This window comes from Sus scrofa, chromosome 1, assembly GCF_000003025.6.
Source record: "Sus scrofa isolate TJ Tabasco breed Duroc chromosome 1, Sscrofa11.1, whole genome shotgun sequence".
NCBI classification, from domain to species: Eukaryota; Metazoa; Chordata; class Mammalia; order Artiodactyla; family Suidae; genus Sus; species Sus scrofa.
Genome location: NC_010443.5, coordinates 264,707,169 through 264,722,167, shown reverse-complemented (window position 1 = coordinate 264,722,167; position 14,999 = coordinate 264,707,169). Strand labels below are relative to the sequence as shown.

Sequence of the window (14,999 nt, the reverse complement as noted above, 5' to 3'; positions counted from 1 at the left end):
AGGTGTGGCCATTAAAAAAAAAAAAGGATAAATGGTGGTGGTTTCTTCCCCTTTATTTACCAATTTTCAGAATAATGAGTTAGTTTTTATTTTCTTGCTTCTTTGCAGTAACCTTTATTTGGATGCCAGAGAATGCGAATTTTATCTTGTTGGGTGCTGTATATTTTTGTATTTCTATAAGTATTCTTGAGTTTTGTGCTGGGGCACAGTTAATTTTCTTGGAAACAATATGATACTTCGGGGTCTTGCTTTAAAATTTGTTAGTGCCAACAGCATCATTTAATCTGGGAGTAATTATTCCCTACTATTAAGGTAAGACTTTTTTTTTTTTTTTTTCCTTAAATACTTTGCCTATTGTCCAGTGAAGTGTTTTTCCAGTCCAGCTAAGAGGAACAGTTAATGTTCTTGGCCTTGTATAAGTGTGAGCATGCTTCCCTTTAATCCTCTTGGATGCTCTTTCCCATCCTTGGATAATTTCTTTACATGCCTGTGCAGATCAGCACTGTGCTGAATACTCAGTGGGAGCCCTCTGGAGATTTCCAGAGCTCTCTGTGTATTCTTCCCTCTTTGGTACTCTGTTCTGCTAACTCTAGTCACCTTGATTTCCCTTGACTTCCTCAGCTGTGTCTCTTCAACTCAAGAAGGGTGGGATCCTTCTGGCTTCACCCCTCAGTGCCTTGGTCTGGAAACTTTCTTTGGGCAGCAAGCTGGTGTGATCTTAGGCTTACTTTGTTGGTCTTTCATTCTCAGGGCCATTGTCCTTCACTTCCTGATGTCCAGTGTCTTGAAAACTGTTTCATGGTTTTTGATTGGTTTTGTTTTGTTTCTTGTTTTTATTTTTGGTTCAGGCAGGAAATAAATCTTGTCTTTGTTATTGTTCCATCTTAGCCCAAAGCCAAGTGATTTTACTAAGCTATGTCTTGGTATTGGATGTTCTATGTTAATATTCTCAGGTTTTGGTGTGGTTTTTCAATATGTAATCTCTCTTTATTTTTTTATGGCTGCACCTGTGCCATATGGAAGTTCCCAGGCTAGGGCTGAATCAGAGCTGCAACTGTGGCCTGTGCAACACCAGATCCTTAACACACTGAGCAAGGCCAGGGATCAAACCCACATCCTCAGAGAGACAATGTTGGGTTCTTAACCTATTGAGACACACTGGGAACTCCAATGTGTAATTTCAAGCCATTTTTTTTTTTTTTTCATTTAAAAAGTTTTCTTGAATTACATGTTTTTATATTTTTCCCTTGCTTTTGTTTTCTTTTTGTCTTTTATTATCCATCTGTTTGATTTTCTTTGTTTCTCCAATATCTGCCACTTTATTTTGAATTTTGTTTCCTCATTTCTTGGGACATCCCCCCCCCCCGACTCTCTCCCACCTGTTTCTTTTCAGGATTATCTGTTATGTGTGTGTGTGTTTTCATGTTTCCTCCAATTAATTTTCATACCTAAAATGATTTTTTAAAAATTCTTCTTTTCTGAGTTTATTACTTCATTTGTACATTTTATTTATTTATTTATTTATTTGTCATTTTGCTGTTTCTTGGGCCGCTCCTGCGGCATATGGAGGTTCCCAGGCTAGGGGTCAAATCGGAGCTGTAGCCTCCAGCCTATGCCAGAGCCACAGCAACAGGGGATCCGAGCCATGTCTGCACCTACACCACAGCTCACGGCAACGCCGGATCGTTAACCCACTGAGCAAGGGCAGGGACTGAACCCACAACCTCATGGTTCCTAGTCGGATTCGTTAACCACTGCACCACAACGGGAACTCCCATTTGTACGTTTTAATAGTTCTGATTTCTTTCATGTCTTGTACAATTTTCTTCATGTATTTTAACTTTTTAAATACAAAATTATAATTTTGATTATTTTGTGGTCATATGTTCATTGTCTATAGGAATATTAGTCTGAATCTTACTCTTCCAAATTTTTAGAAGTAAGAGTGGTTAGGGAGCTTTAATAACTTCACTGAGTTCTGTCTTCTGTTGTTTTCATGTGGTGGTTAAAAGTGTTTAATGATGGAAGTTTCCATTGTGGCTCAGCAGTAAGGAACCTGACTAGTATCCATGAGGACACGGGTTCAACCCCTGGCCTCATTCAGTGGGTTAAAGATCTGGCATTGCCATGAGCTGTGGTGTATGTTGCAGATGCAGCTGGGATCCCGTGTTGCTCTGGCTGTGGTATCGGCCAGCAGCTGCAGCTCCAATTCAACCCCTAGCCTGGGAACTTCTGCATGCTGCACTTTGACCCTTAAAAAAATAAACAAATAACAATTTAAAAAAAATAAAGTATGTAATGGTTTGCTACCAAATCTTTGCTGGCTCTCTCTTCTTCTCCCACTTTTACTGAACCTTCTCTTTTCTTCCTCTCTAGTTTCACTGTTCAATGTTGATTTCACTCCCAGCAGCTTCCATCCAGTGTAGGGCCTTATCCTGAAAGAGAGCTCTATATGAGGATTCAGAGTTTTAAAAACCATGCTGCTGTTCCTCAGCTTTCTTCCCTGAATATCAGTTACATCTTTGATATTTTCGTTGGGTATAAAAACCTAGTTTGGCAGCTGTTTTTTCCAGAATCTCAACAGTTTTATCTCATTGCCTTCTGGTTTCCATTGCTTCTACTGGAAAGTCAGTTGAAAGTCTTATTGTTGTTCCTTCAGTGGTAAATTTTCCTCTTTTTTGTTTCTGGCTGCTTTTAAGGTTTTCCTTCTTTTGTTTTCAACAATTGTGTTATGTTGTATTTGCATTCGTCCTGCTTGAGGTTTAGTGTGTTCCTTGAATCTAGGATTTTATTTTTCACATTAATTTTCACATTATTCTCACTCTCATTTACCTATTGCTGGTAATCTTATTCTCTCCCTAGGAAATCAATTACATGTAAGTGAGACCTATTCATAGTAGGCCATATATCTCTTATTCTTTCTTTCTTATATTCCGTATATATATTTTCTATAGTTTGGGGGAGATTTAACCTAGATATTTTTTTTCTGACCTAGTTACCATTTTTCTAATTTTTCTCTTCAACTAGTTAAATTTTCTGTTAAACCTGTCCATTGAGTTATTGTTTAATTATATTTCCACTTCTAAAATCTCACTTCATTATCATTTCGAATTTTCTACAGAATCCCTCCTCCCTTCCTCCCTCTGCCCATCCTACCTTCCCACCATTCTACCTTCTCATTAAGCTAAATTATTTTAGTGTCTGAATCTTTTACCACCATGATTTGCATCTCTTGGGATCTGTTGCCTGTGGTGTCCTTTAGTTTTCACTCACCTTTCTTTTGTTCTTGTTTTCATGGCTATTTATTATTGAGTGCCAATTATTATATATCCAGTACTGCAGATACATTTTATAAGCCCCAGGGTAAGGATTTATATTTAATTTTGGCATTTATACTCAGAACACTAGCAGTCTCCCATCCCTTCACCGCATGCTCCTTTTCTCCCTATCAGGGATTTAGACGATTTGAAGAAGAGCTTCAGTCTCTGAGGATTTATTTATTTCCTTTTCCCTTTTATTGTGGGGTATGATTATTTGGGGTTGATACCCAAAGTCTGAGGTGCTTCCTGAGATGACCTCCTTTTCATGGGTCATGAATTCAGTTTAATCCTCTTAACCTGTCATGATTCAAAAACTCTGATCACCTTTTAGCCTCTTTTGCCTTTCCTGGAGTCAGCCTATATCTTTACAAGATAGGTGGTCTCACAGGTAGAATTTTTTTTTTAAGATGTTTGCCATCTTGCCTCAGTGTAGTTTGATGCTTTTCTGATAATTCTTTAATGCCTTTGAACAGTTGTTCTTTTTTATATTTTATTTATCTCTCATATATTTCTGAAAAGGAACACAGACCTAAATCCTAGTTCTCCTTAACTGGAGTAGAGCTCAAGCTAGCTTTTTAAAAAGGAGCCCAGGAGTTCCTGTTGTGGGCTCAGTGGTTAATGAACCCAACTAGTGTCCATGAGGACGTGGGTTCAATCCCTGGCCTTGGTCAGTGGGTTGGGAATCTGATATTGCCGTGAGTTGTGGTGTACGTCGCAGACACAGCTGTGATCCTGAGCTGCTGTGGTGTAGGCTGGCAGCTATAGCTCCGATTAGATCCTTAGCCTGGGAACTTCCATATGCCACGGTTGTGGCCCAAAAACACAGATAAAAAAATAAAATAAAATAAAATGGAACCCTTTATTCAAGCATTGGCTTAAATTTGTTACAATGTTTCCTAATCATAACATTCACTCTTGGAGGAAGATTGTACTATCCCTCTTTTCCTGGGAGGAAATTGATGTCTAAATAGGTTAATGAAATTATCCAAGATCACAACAAAATCTTTCCCTTGAGACAGTTAATAATCCTGTGTTAGTCCACTTTATTTATTTTATTTTATTTTTTTAGAGCTGCACCCATGGCATGTGGAGGTTCCCAGGCTAGGGATCTAATCAGAGCTACAGCTGCTGGCCTGCACCACAGCCACAGCAACACCAGATCAAAGCTGCATCTGTGACCTATATACCACAGCTCATGGCAACGCCAGATCCTTAACACTCTGAGGCCAGGGATTGAACTCACAGCCTCATGGTTCCTAGTCGGATTTGCTTCTGCTGTGCTGCAGTGGGAAATCCATGTGCTAGTCCACTTTTTCTTTCAGTCTTTGGACTTTAGGGTAGCAAGCACCTTGATATCATATGACAGGTACACAGGAAATGTAAGTGACAGAGAAGCGAGTCCAGATAAGATTAGTATTATGGGTGTATATATGTAATGTAGACCACAGAAAATCTATAATCAATTTTGTATGCATGAATAATTGGATATGAATCTAACCACATAGTTAGTTGAGTTGTATTTAGCTATTTTTCAATGGAAAATTACTTTTCAAGTCTTGGCCATACGTTATGAGAGATTTCGTATTAAATCTCTGTGTATGTATAATTTTCAGTCCATGCTGTATGATTAATTATGGGTTTGTTAGAAACTCAGAGGTTATTTTCCAGCATTAGGTTAGATGTAAATCATTGTTTCTAGAGTCATTCTTTGTTATGTTTTCATACTGCTTTAGATCATAATCATTTAGAAAGAATTTTTTTTCCTTTTTTTTCTTTTTTTTTCTTTTTTTTTTTTTTTTTTTTTGTCAGGAGGGTATGCATCCATGGCATATGGAAGTTCCCAGACTAGGAGTTGAGTCAGGACTTCAGCCTATACCACAGCCTCAGCAACTTGGGATCTAAGCTATGTCTGTGACCTGCAGCCTATACCACAGCCTCAGCAACTTGGGATCTAAGCTGTGTCTGTGACCTGCACCACAGCTCACAGCAATGCCAGATCCTTAACCCACAATGCCAGATCCTTAACCCACTGAGCAGAGCCAGGGATTGAATCTGCAACCTCATGGATACTAGTCAGGTTCGTTACCACTGAGCTACAGCAGGAACTCTGGAAGAGGAATTTTTTTTTTTTTTTTGTCTTTTGAGGGCCACACTCGTGGCATATGGAGGTTCCCAGGCTAGGGGTCTAATCAGAGCTGTAGCTGCCGGCCTACACCACAGCCACAGCAACATCAGATCTGAGCCATGTCTGCAACCTACACCACAGCTGACAGCAAAGCCAGATCCTTAACCCACTGATCAAGGCCAGGGATCGAACCTGAAACCTCATGGTTCCTAGTCAGATTCATTAACCACTGCGCCACGACGGGAACTCCTGGAAGAGGAATTTTTAAAATACTTCTTGATAGACCTCCAACTAGGAGAATCTAGTTGGTGTTTGAGCCTCACATCTGATGAATGAGAAGGTTGTCCACAGGATATGTATCACGGTTTATGGACTCTAGGACATGACAGATGGGATAGCAGGCCATGGGAGAGAACAGAAATAGATTTGATGGGGATCCAAGGGAGGATGGTATCTTGAACCAAGCCTGAGGAGCAGGGTGAAAACGAAAAGAGGAGAGTTTGTATTGAGAGGCCTAGCCAAGAGAATGGAGAGTAGCATGGAATGAGATGTGAGGAGTGGCTTGTTAAAAGTATCTGGAATTAACGTGAATTAGAGGAAGCGTGTGCTGCTGCAGTGGCTAGTGGCTCATAGGGGAGAACATGGTGGCCTAGGGGAGACTTTCTGGCCCAGACGTTTGGAAATACATTTTTAAGAGTCTATGGCTCATATTAACAATCTTCGGTTCTTTTTTTTTTTTTTTTGTCATTTTTGAGGGCTGCACTTGCGGCATATGGAGGTTCCCAGGCCAGGGGTCTAATCGGATCTGTAGCTGCCGGTCTATGCCAGAGCCACAGCAGTGCCAGATCTGAGACGTGTCTGTGATCTACACCACAGTTTATGGCAACGCCAGATCCTTAACCCATTGAGTGAAGCCAGGGATCGAACCCGTAACCTCATGATTCCCAGTAGGATTTGTTTCCACTGTGCCATGATGGGAACTCCTATCTTGGTTTTTTTTTTTTTTTCTTTTTGCTTTTTCTAGGCAGCTCCTGTTATCATAATTTATGCGTCCTTGGAGACTGGCGAATAAAACAATGATTAATGCTGAGAAAGTCAACAGTATCAAAGGTTTGGAACTGACCACTGGCCTTAAGGAAGAAAATCATAATTCACTTACACAAATGTTTATCAAACCTGTATTTTAAAAATCCATTGAAAAATGAAAACACTTAAGCTACCACAATCATAACCATTATCACCTTAATCCAATCCCTAAATGCTTTGGCTTCGAATTAGCACAGGTTACTTGCATTCACATTTCTTTAGCCACTACTTCCACAGAGAAGGGTGCTGCAGTCACATGCCAACAGGCAGGGATGTGTCATCTCTCCAGGAAGGAGAACTGAAAAGTTGATTGCAAAATTACAATCAGCCATATCTTTTTTTCCATGCGAGACTTTATGTGATAAGAGTACAATCTTGCGGGATTAGAGCCAATTTACCTTATTTTATCACTTCTGGGACCCATTTTCTTCCATAGTTTAATGTCTGAAATCATGATGCATCTTAAAATGGATGAGGTTTTATAACCACTGCAAGCCAGGCAGCCGTTGTGATGTCATTGCTAAGGCATGGAAGAACTTGCCTCTTGGTCCTGGTGGTACAATTGGACACCTGCAACTATTGACATTTCAGAACCATTTGAGAATAGAATATGAATCTAGATTTTCATCTGAAAACTCTCTGACATCCTCTAAGAAGATCAGCATCCATTGCAGTTTGGGAAAAAATCTTGGAGGCAGTAGTGGAACATTAAAAAAATTTTTTTTGAAAATTTTCTGAATCACCAAGTATTCTTGGTGGCATAGGGGATGATACTTGAAAAATCTATAAATTAAGGACTTTGCATTGGAAAGTGATTCAGAAGAGTTGCTCTTTGAATGTGAAGAAGTTTTAGGGATACTTTAATTTGTTGTGCTTATATTTCTTATTTATGTATGGTAGTGTTAGATTAAATAATCTGTTCTAAAGAACTGAATAAGTATAAGTTAATTTTACACAACTAACCATTATACTATAATTCTCCTCTTTGGATAATAATACACTACGGGTGTATCTTACAGCTTCTTAGAGTGTTTGGAATGTAGTAAATACGCTTCTTGCACATTTAAAAAATGTTCAATATTTATTGGGTAAATGGAGCCAAGGGTTTTTGGTAAGGAGGTGAGTTTTGTTTTATTTTCAAATTACTATGTTTTAATCGATGATCTTCACCTTTAAAACAACATCTTTTAGGAGTACCTTATATATAGATTGTGAAGTGTGCTATGAAAAAATTGGAAGAGTATTTTTGCCACTTTGACATCTTTCACTTTGTTAGCATCTCAGTTTTGAAGTTACTTAAATGTTTTGAATTTAAACATTAAAAAAAAGTTAATGATAATGTAATTTCTTCTTGGTGATTTTCCAATCAATTGATTTCCAATCAATCTAAAAATTTATTTAACAGCAAATTGAGTACATGCTTCTTCACATTGCACTAGTGAGGCGTTGTGGTAGAATTTACAAAGATGAATCAGCACTGCCCTACCTTCAAAGGACTTTCATTCTCTTGTTGGCAGGTGATAGGGAGCTGAAGGTGTTGGTGTCCCCACTCCAGACTTGAAAGGCACTGTGGTTTAGAAGTTAAGAGCATAAGTTTTGGAGCCTTTCTAAATCCGAGTTTGAATGTTAGTGCTGCTGCTTTGTCCACTTCTGCAAGGTACTGCACCTCTCTAAGCCCCAGCTGCTTCAGTACAGTGGTTGTGGGTACCTAGGACATAGTGGAAAGTTCAGTAACTAGCTGATGCTGTATCATATTTGTCATTATCACCATCATAATTCTCATTTTTATTTCATTGTTGTGAAAGAACTTAGCTTGTGGTATTGAATAGCTCTGGATGGATTCCAATCTGTTTGACATTATTAGGTGTGTGACACTGCGCTATTGTACAGTTCCTCTTGAATTTCTCTGTATAGGCATCTCGAACTGAACTTGGGGTCTTTCCCCCCCCAAATTTTGTTCCTTCTACAGCTTTCCCATCTTAGAGTTGTTTGTATGAGGAACCTGAAAGTTATTCTCTCCCTCTTTCTGCCTTGGTCTCTCTTCACTCAATCATTCAGTCACATCTCTCCAATTCTAGCTTTTATCTCAAGTCAGCTAACTTTTCTTCACCTCTATTGCCATCTCCTGCGTCAAAGTTAAACTCTCTCTCACTCAGACCACTGTTGTTATTCAGCTTTGCCTAATTCTAGTCCATTCTCCACAGAACAGCTAATCTTTGGAAAACACATCTGATCCCCTTCCTTACTTGCCACTCCTTGTTTAAAACTTCTCAGTGGGGGAGTTCCTGTCGTGGCTCAGTGGTTAACGAATCCCACCAGGAACCATGAGGTTGCGGGTTCAATCCCTGGCCTCTCTCAGTGGGTTAAGGATCCAGCGTTGCCCTGAGCTGTGGTGTACATCGTAGATGCGGCTCAGATCCCACGTTGCTATGGCTCTGGCGTAGGCTGGTGGCTATAGCTCCAATGGACCCCTAGCCTGGGAACCTCCATATACCTCAGGTGTGGCCCTAAAACAGACAAAAAAAAAAAAAAAGAAAACCTTCTCAGTGGGGAGTTCCTGTCATGGCGCAGCAGAAACGAATCCAACTAGGAACCATGAAGTTGCAGGTTCGATCCCTGGCCCCACTCAGTGGGTTAAGGGCCCAGTGTTGCCGTGGGCTGTGGTGTAAGTCACAGACATGGTTTGGATCTGACGTTGCTGTGGCTATGGCGTACGCCGACAGCAGTAGCTCTGATTAGACCCCTAGCCTGGGAACCTCCATATGCTGCTGGTGTGGCCCTAAAAAATGGACAAAAAAGACAAAAACAAACAAAAAACTTCTCAGTGGCTTTCTTTTACACCTGAATAAAGGCCAGAGTCCTTAATGTGCCCTGTGAGATCCTGCATGGCCTGGTACCAGCCTACTTCGCTGGCTTCATTCCCTTGCTGTCAGAGATCGATTGTTACTCTGGCCTTCTTTAGTTATTCTTTTGATCCAAATTCCTTCTTGTCTCAGGTTTTCCTCTAGTCAATGATGCTCCCTCTGCCTGCACCACTTTCCTTTCTCCTATTTTGTCTAATTCCTTTGCATCCTCGAAGTCTGTGCTTATGTGATAATTCTTTCAGGAAGCCTTTTTTAATCTCTTGGTATAAGTTGGGTAGGTCTGTTACACGCTCTCATAGCATGCCATGGTTTTTCTTTGTAGCATTTACCTCCCATTTAGTATCTTCCTTCCATGGACTGTAGTTTTTTGAGGAAATATGCAGTGTATTTTTTTCACTGTTTCAGTTATTCTCAGGGTTTAGCCTAGTACCTAGTACTCAGTTAGGATGAGTACTTTGTTGAAAGGGTGTATATTTGTTGAGATGACTGAACATTACCTGCCCAGTAGGGTTGGTGTGAAAATTAAATTAGGACACAAATGATGTCTTATTGCATATTATGTTTTACATAATGGGTTTCTAGTATTGGTTCCTTTCTTTTTTCCCTTAAGCATTAAGAAAGACCTATTAGTGTTTTTCCAACTACAAGTTATATATGGCCCACTAGTGGGTAATGAAGTCAATGTAGTGGGCCTTGAAATGAATTTTAAAATATGAGCTGCAATAGAATAACAATTATCAGAGAAAGTAAGGAAAAGTGTTTCCTGAAACTTTTGGTCCGTGGATGTTATGTATGTACCAGGTGGAGATAAAACATACTTTTTAGATGGAGAATGGTTAAAAGAAAAAAGTTTGAAAGCCACTGTTTTAGCTATAGCACAGTGTGGTAGCGTAGCCTGTAGACAGCACTGTGTTTAAGCTAGGGCAGCTAAATGAGGATATACCCAGTTCTTAAATGTTCCTTATACCTTTACTGACTTCTTACACTGTTCAAGGCCCTAGAATCTTCCTTAGGCATCAGTGCCATCATCAAAACTTCTGGGATTACTAATTTTCTTCCTTTATATGGATCCTATATCTATTTCTAACTCACATATTTTTAAAAGTAATTTCTACTTCTATATATTGTATACCATAGCCTTTTCCATTGTATTGAAAATATATCTCCAATATTGTTATTTATTATGATGACATCTGTCTTATATAAACTATGTAATGATGATGTTAACATATTATGTCTGTCATAATAACATTGTCTAATGATAACTTAAATTACTGCTGTTATTAAATTTTATTGCCTTAGTGACTTTATAGGCTGTTATTATTAGTTTGATAAAATCAAACGCTGTATGTATATATAAAAACCCAGATTAGGAGTTCCCGTCGTGGCGCAGTGGTTAACGAATCCGACTAGGAACCATGAGGTTGCGGGTTCGATCCCTGCCCTTGCTCAGTGGGTTAACGATCCGGCGTTGCCGTGAGCTGTGGTGTAGGTCGCAGACGCGGCTCGGATCCCGCGTTGCTGTGGCTCTGGCGTAGGCCGGTGGCTACAGCTCCGATTCAACCCCTAGCCTGGGAACCTCCATATGCCGCGGGAGCGGCCCAAGAAATAGCAACAACAACAGACAAAAAGACAAAAGACAAAAAAAAAAAAAAAAAAAAAAACCCAGATTATATGGAGGATCATAGAAAGACAGACCCAGGTAAAAGGAGACCAGAGCATTTAGGGATTGGATTAAGATGATAATGGTTATGATTGTGGTAGCTTAAGTGTTTTCATTTTTCAATGGATTTTTAAAATACAGGTTTGATAAACATTTGTGTAAGTGAATTATGATTTTCTTCCTTAAGGCCAGTGGTCAGTTCCAAACCTTTGATACTGTTGACTTTCTCAGCATTAATCATTGTTTTATTCGCCAGTCTCCAAGGACGCATAAATTATGATAATGGCAGCAAGGGAAATGTTGGAGCTGCTGCATTATTGTGTCCACTGGGATGGTATTTTGTGTGCTTGTCCTCTGCAGATTGTTGGGCTGAGGAAATAGATCCTGACCCCCACAAAGCTAGAGACAACAGTGAATTTTAAAAGGGATGAGAAAGCAGTTCTGTTAAGAGGTCTGTTTAGAACTCTTCGAGACTTGATGGAACAGAATATTCTGGGGATCTTATAAAAGCTCATACAAGCATAGGTTGCCTCCTTCCTTAAGTCTGTTTTGTAGGTGTTAGTGGCAAATGGTGAAATAATTACTATTTAAAAATTGTTACCTCTAATCCACCATAAGGAAAGACTGTGGTCAAGTCACAGAGTTGAGTTTTCATGTTTATTAGGAATTTCTGTCAGCCATTGCAGATTGGTGAGCTAAAGGCTGTCCTGTTTTTCGAATTGGAGCTATACAGTGGTTTCTTGTTTATTCTTTACATTCTTTTTCATTTAAAAAGTGTGACATTTATTCTGGAAAAATTGGAAAATAAATTTAGAATGCAATATAAAAATTTTCCACTACTCAGCGATAGATGATTACTATTTTATGATGTATATTTTCAGTCTATTGTCTGTTAATACATGAGAATACTATGTATTTTTTGTGATTTTGAGATGAAATGAATATTTTAAAGGTAAATACGTAATACCAAAGGAGATGAAAAAGAGGTAGAGGAGTTCCCGTCGTGGCACAGTGGTTAACGAATCCGACTAGGAACCATGAGGTTGCGGGTTCGGTCCCTGCCCTTGCTCAGTGGGTTAACGATCCGGCGTTGCCGTGAGCTGTGGTGTAGGTTGCAGACACGGCTCGGATCCTGCGTTGCTGTGGCTCTGGTGTAGGCCAGTGGCTACAGCTCCGATTCAGCCCCTAGCCTGGGAACCTCCATATGCCGCGGGAGCGGCCCAAAGAAATAGCAAAAAGACAAAAAAAAAAAAAAAGAAAAAGAGGTAGAAAATTTACCTGGAACAATATTCATGGAGTAATTTGATAAAGTTGTCAAAACACTATTCTAAAAAGTTGCCAGTTCCAGATGGTTTAGCTAGTCAGTATTCAACATCTTTGCAGAGGATGCCTGTGCTATTCAGACTGTTCTAACCTGTTCTTCAATGGCATGCTTCTTCATCTTATGAAGTTGTTGTAACCCAAATACAATAATGTTAGGACAAAATGGCAAGACAAAAAAGAAAAGTACACACCAGTCTTATTTATGACAAGGAAACTGACATGGATAATGCTGTTCCTCCAGCCATTCTTTGAAATTCCGTAAGAAAATTAATTTTGTATATTTTGCATATAAAATGCTATTACGTTATTCACTCTGCATGTAAATAACTTATGAATTAAAATTTTCATCCCTCAGAAGATTATTTATTACATGTCAGATATAGAAAATAGCAATAAATTTTTTTTATTTTCAGTTATTTATTGCTTCCTAGGAAAATAACCCCCAAACTAACTTATTTAACACAACACTGTTTTATTAATACTCATGTTTCTGTGAATTGGCTGGGCTCCCCTTGGCAGTTCTGCTGCTTCAGAGAGTGTCAGCTGGAGTCGATCATTTCAGCTGGGAGCTTAAGTGTCCAAGGTGGCTTCACTCATGTGTCTCACACTTCACCTGGGTGGCCAGAACAGCTGGGTCCTGGCTGGGCCTTTCTCTGTCCATGTGGCCTCTCCTCATTTAGCCTGAGATACATGGAAGCCAGATCCCAGAAGAATGAAAGCAGAAGCTGCCAAGCCTCTACAGGCTCAGGCTCCGAGGTGGCTCAGCATCATTTCCACTGCATGCTGTTGTTCAAAGCAAGTCATGAAGTCAGCCCAATTGAAGGAGAAGGGAGGCACACCGCATGGCTTGGTGGAAGAAGTGGCATGTGCTAAAGGGATGAGGCTAATTGTTGGCGATGTCTTTGAAGACAAACTACCACATTAGCTTAAATAGAACGTTACTAAGGCCATGAAGCCCTCCCTCTGTTTGCTCCTTCCCTGAATCTGCCCTCTTACTGTCTTTCACTCACACCCTCAGATAACCACCAGCCCCTCTCCCCTTATCTTCTCATTTTCTTGCTTTTTGTGATTACCTTGTACGTCGGTGTCTCTAAATGTTTTTAGTTTGCGTGATTGATACAAATTTAAGATAATCTTTTAAGTTTTAACTTAGAATACCTACGCTGAAGATTGTTTATTAAACTCAGAAAAGCAAAAAGGGAAAAACTGAAATGACTTCTAATCCCAGTCCCTAGGTATGTACACACACTTCACTTTATATCAAATATTTCTTATTCTGTGATTCTCTTTTTTCCTTGAGTGGCAAGGCTATTGCCTATCTGAATCAATATTTGGTTCCTGAATTTTGAATGACAAAGGGCAAGAACTTGGATTTGTGAGAGCTTCATCTGGACATTTATCTGACTTGTGATGGTTAGAGTTTGGATAGTGAAGGCTACTACCTCTGTTGTATGTGTACATCTGTGTGCATGTGTACATATGTGTGCATGTGTTTGGTGTGTAATTTTAAGCAAAGGAGTCTGAGGATTATATAGCAGTTCTACTCTTTAAAATTTAGGATGGAGAAATTGTCTCTTTAGATAGTTGGTTTTTTGTTTGTCTTCTTAGGGCTACACCCACGGCATATTGGAGGTTCCCAGGCTAGGGGTCGAATCAGAGCTGCAGCTGCCAGCCTACATCACAGCCACAGCAATGCAGGATCTTTAACCCACTGAGCGAGGCCAGGGATCAAACTCATTGTTCCTAGTTGGATTTGTTTCTGCTGAGCCACGACGGGACCTCCCCTAGATAGTTGTTAAATACTATTCTGCCATAGTTCTCAAACTTTAGTGTGCATGATAATTACCTGGAGAGATTGTTGAAAGCACAACTTACCTAGAATTTGATTAAGTAGGTCTGGTATAGGCCTCAGAATTTTTTTTTTTTTTTTTTTTTTTTTTTGGCCTCTCCCATAGCATGTGGAAGTTCCCAGGCCAGGGACTGAAACTGCATCCCCACAGCAGTGAGCCCAGGCAGTGACAACTCTGGATCCCTCTCCACTGTGCCACAAGGGAACTCCCTACAATAGGATTTTTGAGGGTGTATTATAGTTTATCACATAAATGTGTCACTATTTAGCCAATCCCTTATGAGACAGATGGTAAAGGTTTGCTCTTATATAAAACACTGTGATGATGATCATCATTATGTACATTCGTTAGCATTTCCTTTTACCATGTTTCTAGAAGTTCAATTACCTGGTCAAAGAGTTGGCACATCCTTAAGGCCTTTATTGTGTAAGGCCTAACCATATTCCAGACTGTAACCATTATATTCCAACCGGGAAGTTATAAGAAATTTCAATGAACCTTCTAAAGTCTCTGAGGGAAGTTTCTAAAAGTTACTCTCAAAATAATTTAACATTGAAATAAGTATATTGCCTTACTATTTTGTGAGGATAATTTTCATTTGGATGTAAAAACTCCGGTATATTAAAAAATGGCATGATGTTTGGCTCTGTTCGAGGGACTGTTGAAATGAATCACTCCATGACCCCCCAAGGGTAGTTTTAGACAGGTAATTATTTGTATTCCTTCAAATTGTTTTCTGATATTTGTTAAAGATTTTTATTGCAGATA

The 14,999-nt window shown here is 39.5% G+C and overlaps 1 protein-coding gene across 21 annotated transcripts in view; it reads left to right on the top strand.

The window, feature by feature from the left end:
* DENND1A (DENN domain containing 1A) overlaps positions 1–14,999 on the top strand; it is a 522,363-nt gene that overhangs the window by 101,184 nt on the left and 406,180 nt on the right. The window contains exon 1 of one of the 21 annotated variants that reach the window (XM_021074674.1): positions 6,507–6,555. The exons of 19 other annotated variants lie outside the window; for them this stretch is intronic. In XM_021074674.1, coding sequence (XP_020930333.1) covers positions 6,522–6,555 — 34 coding nt within the window. In that variant the 5' untranslated portion in view covers positions 6,507–6,521. Of the gene's footprint in view, positions 1–6,506; positions 6,556–14,999 lie in introns of those variants that run through there. One more of the 21 variants, XM_021074703.1, reaches the window with a different exon arrangement.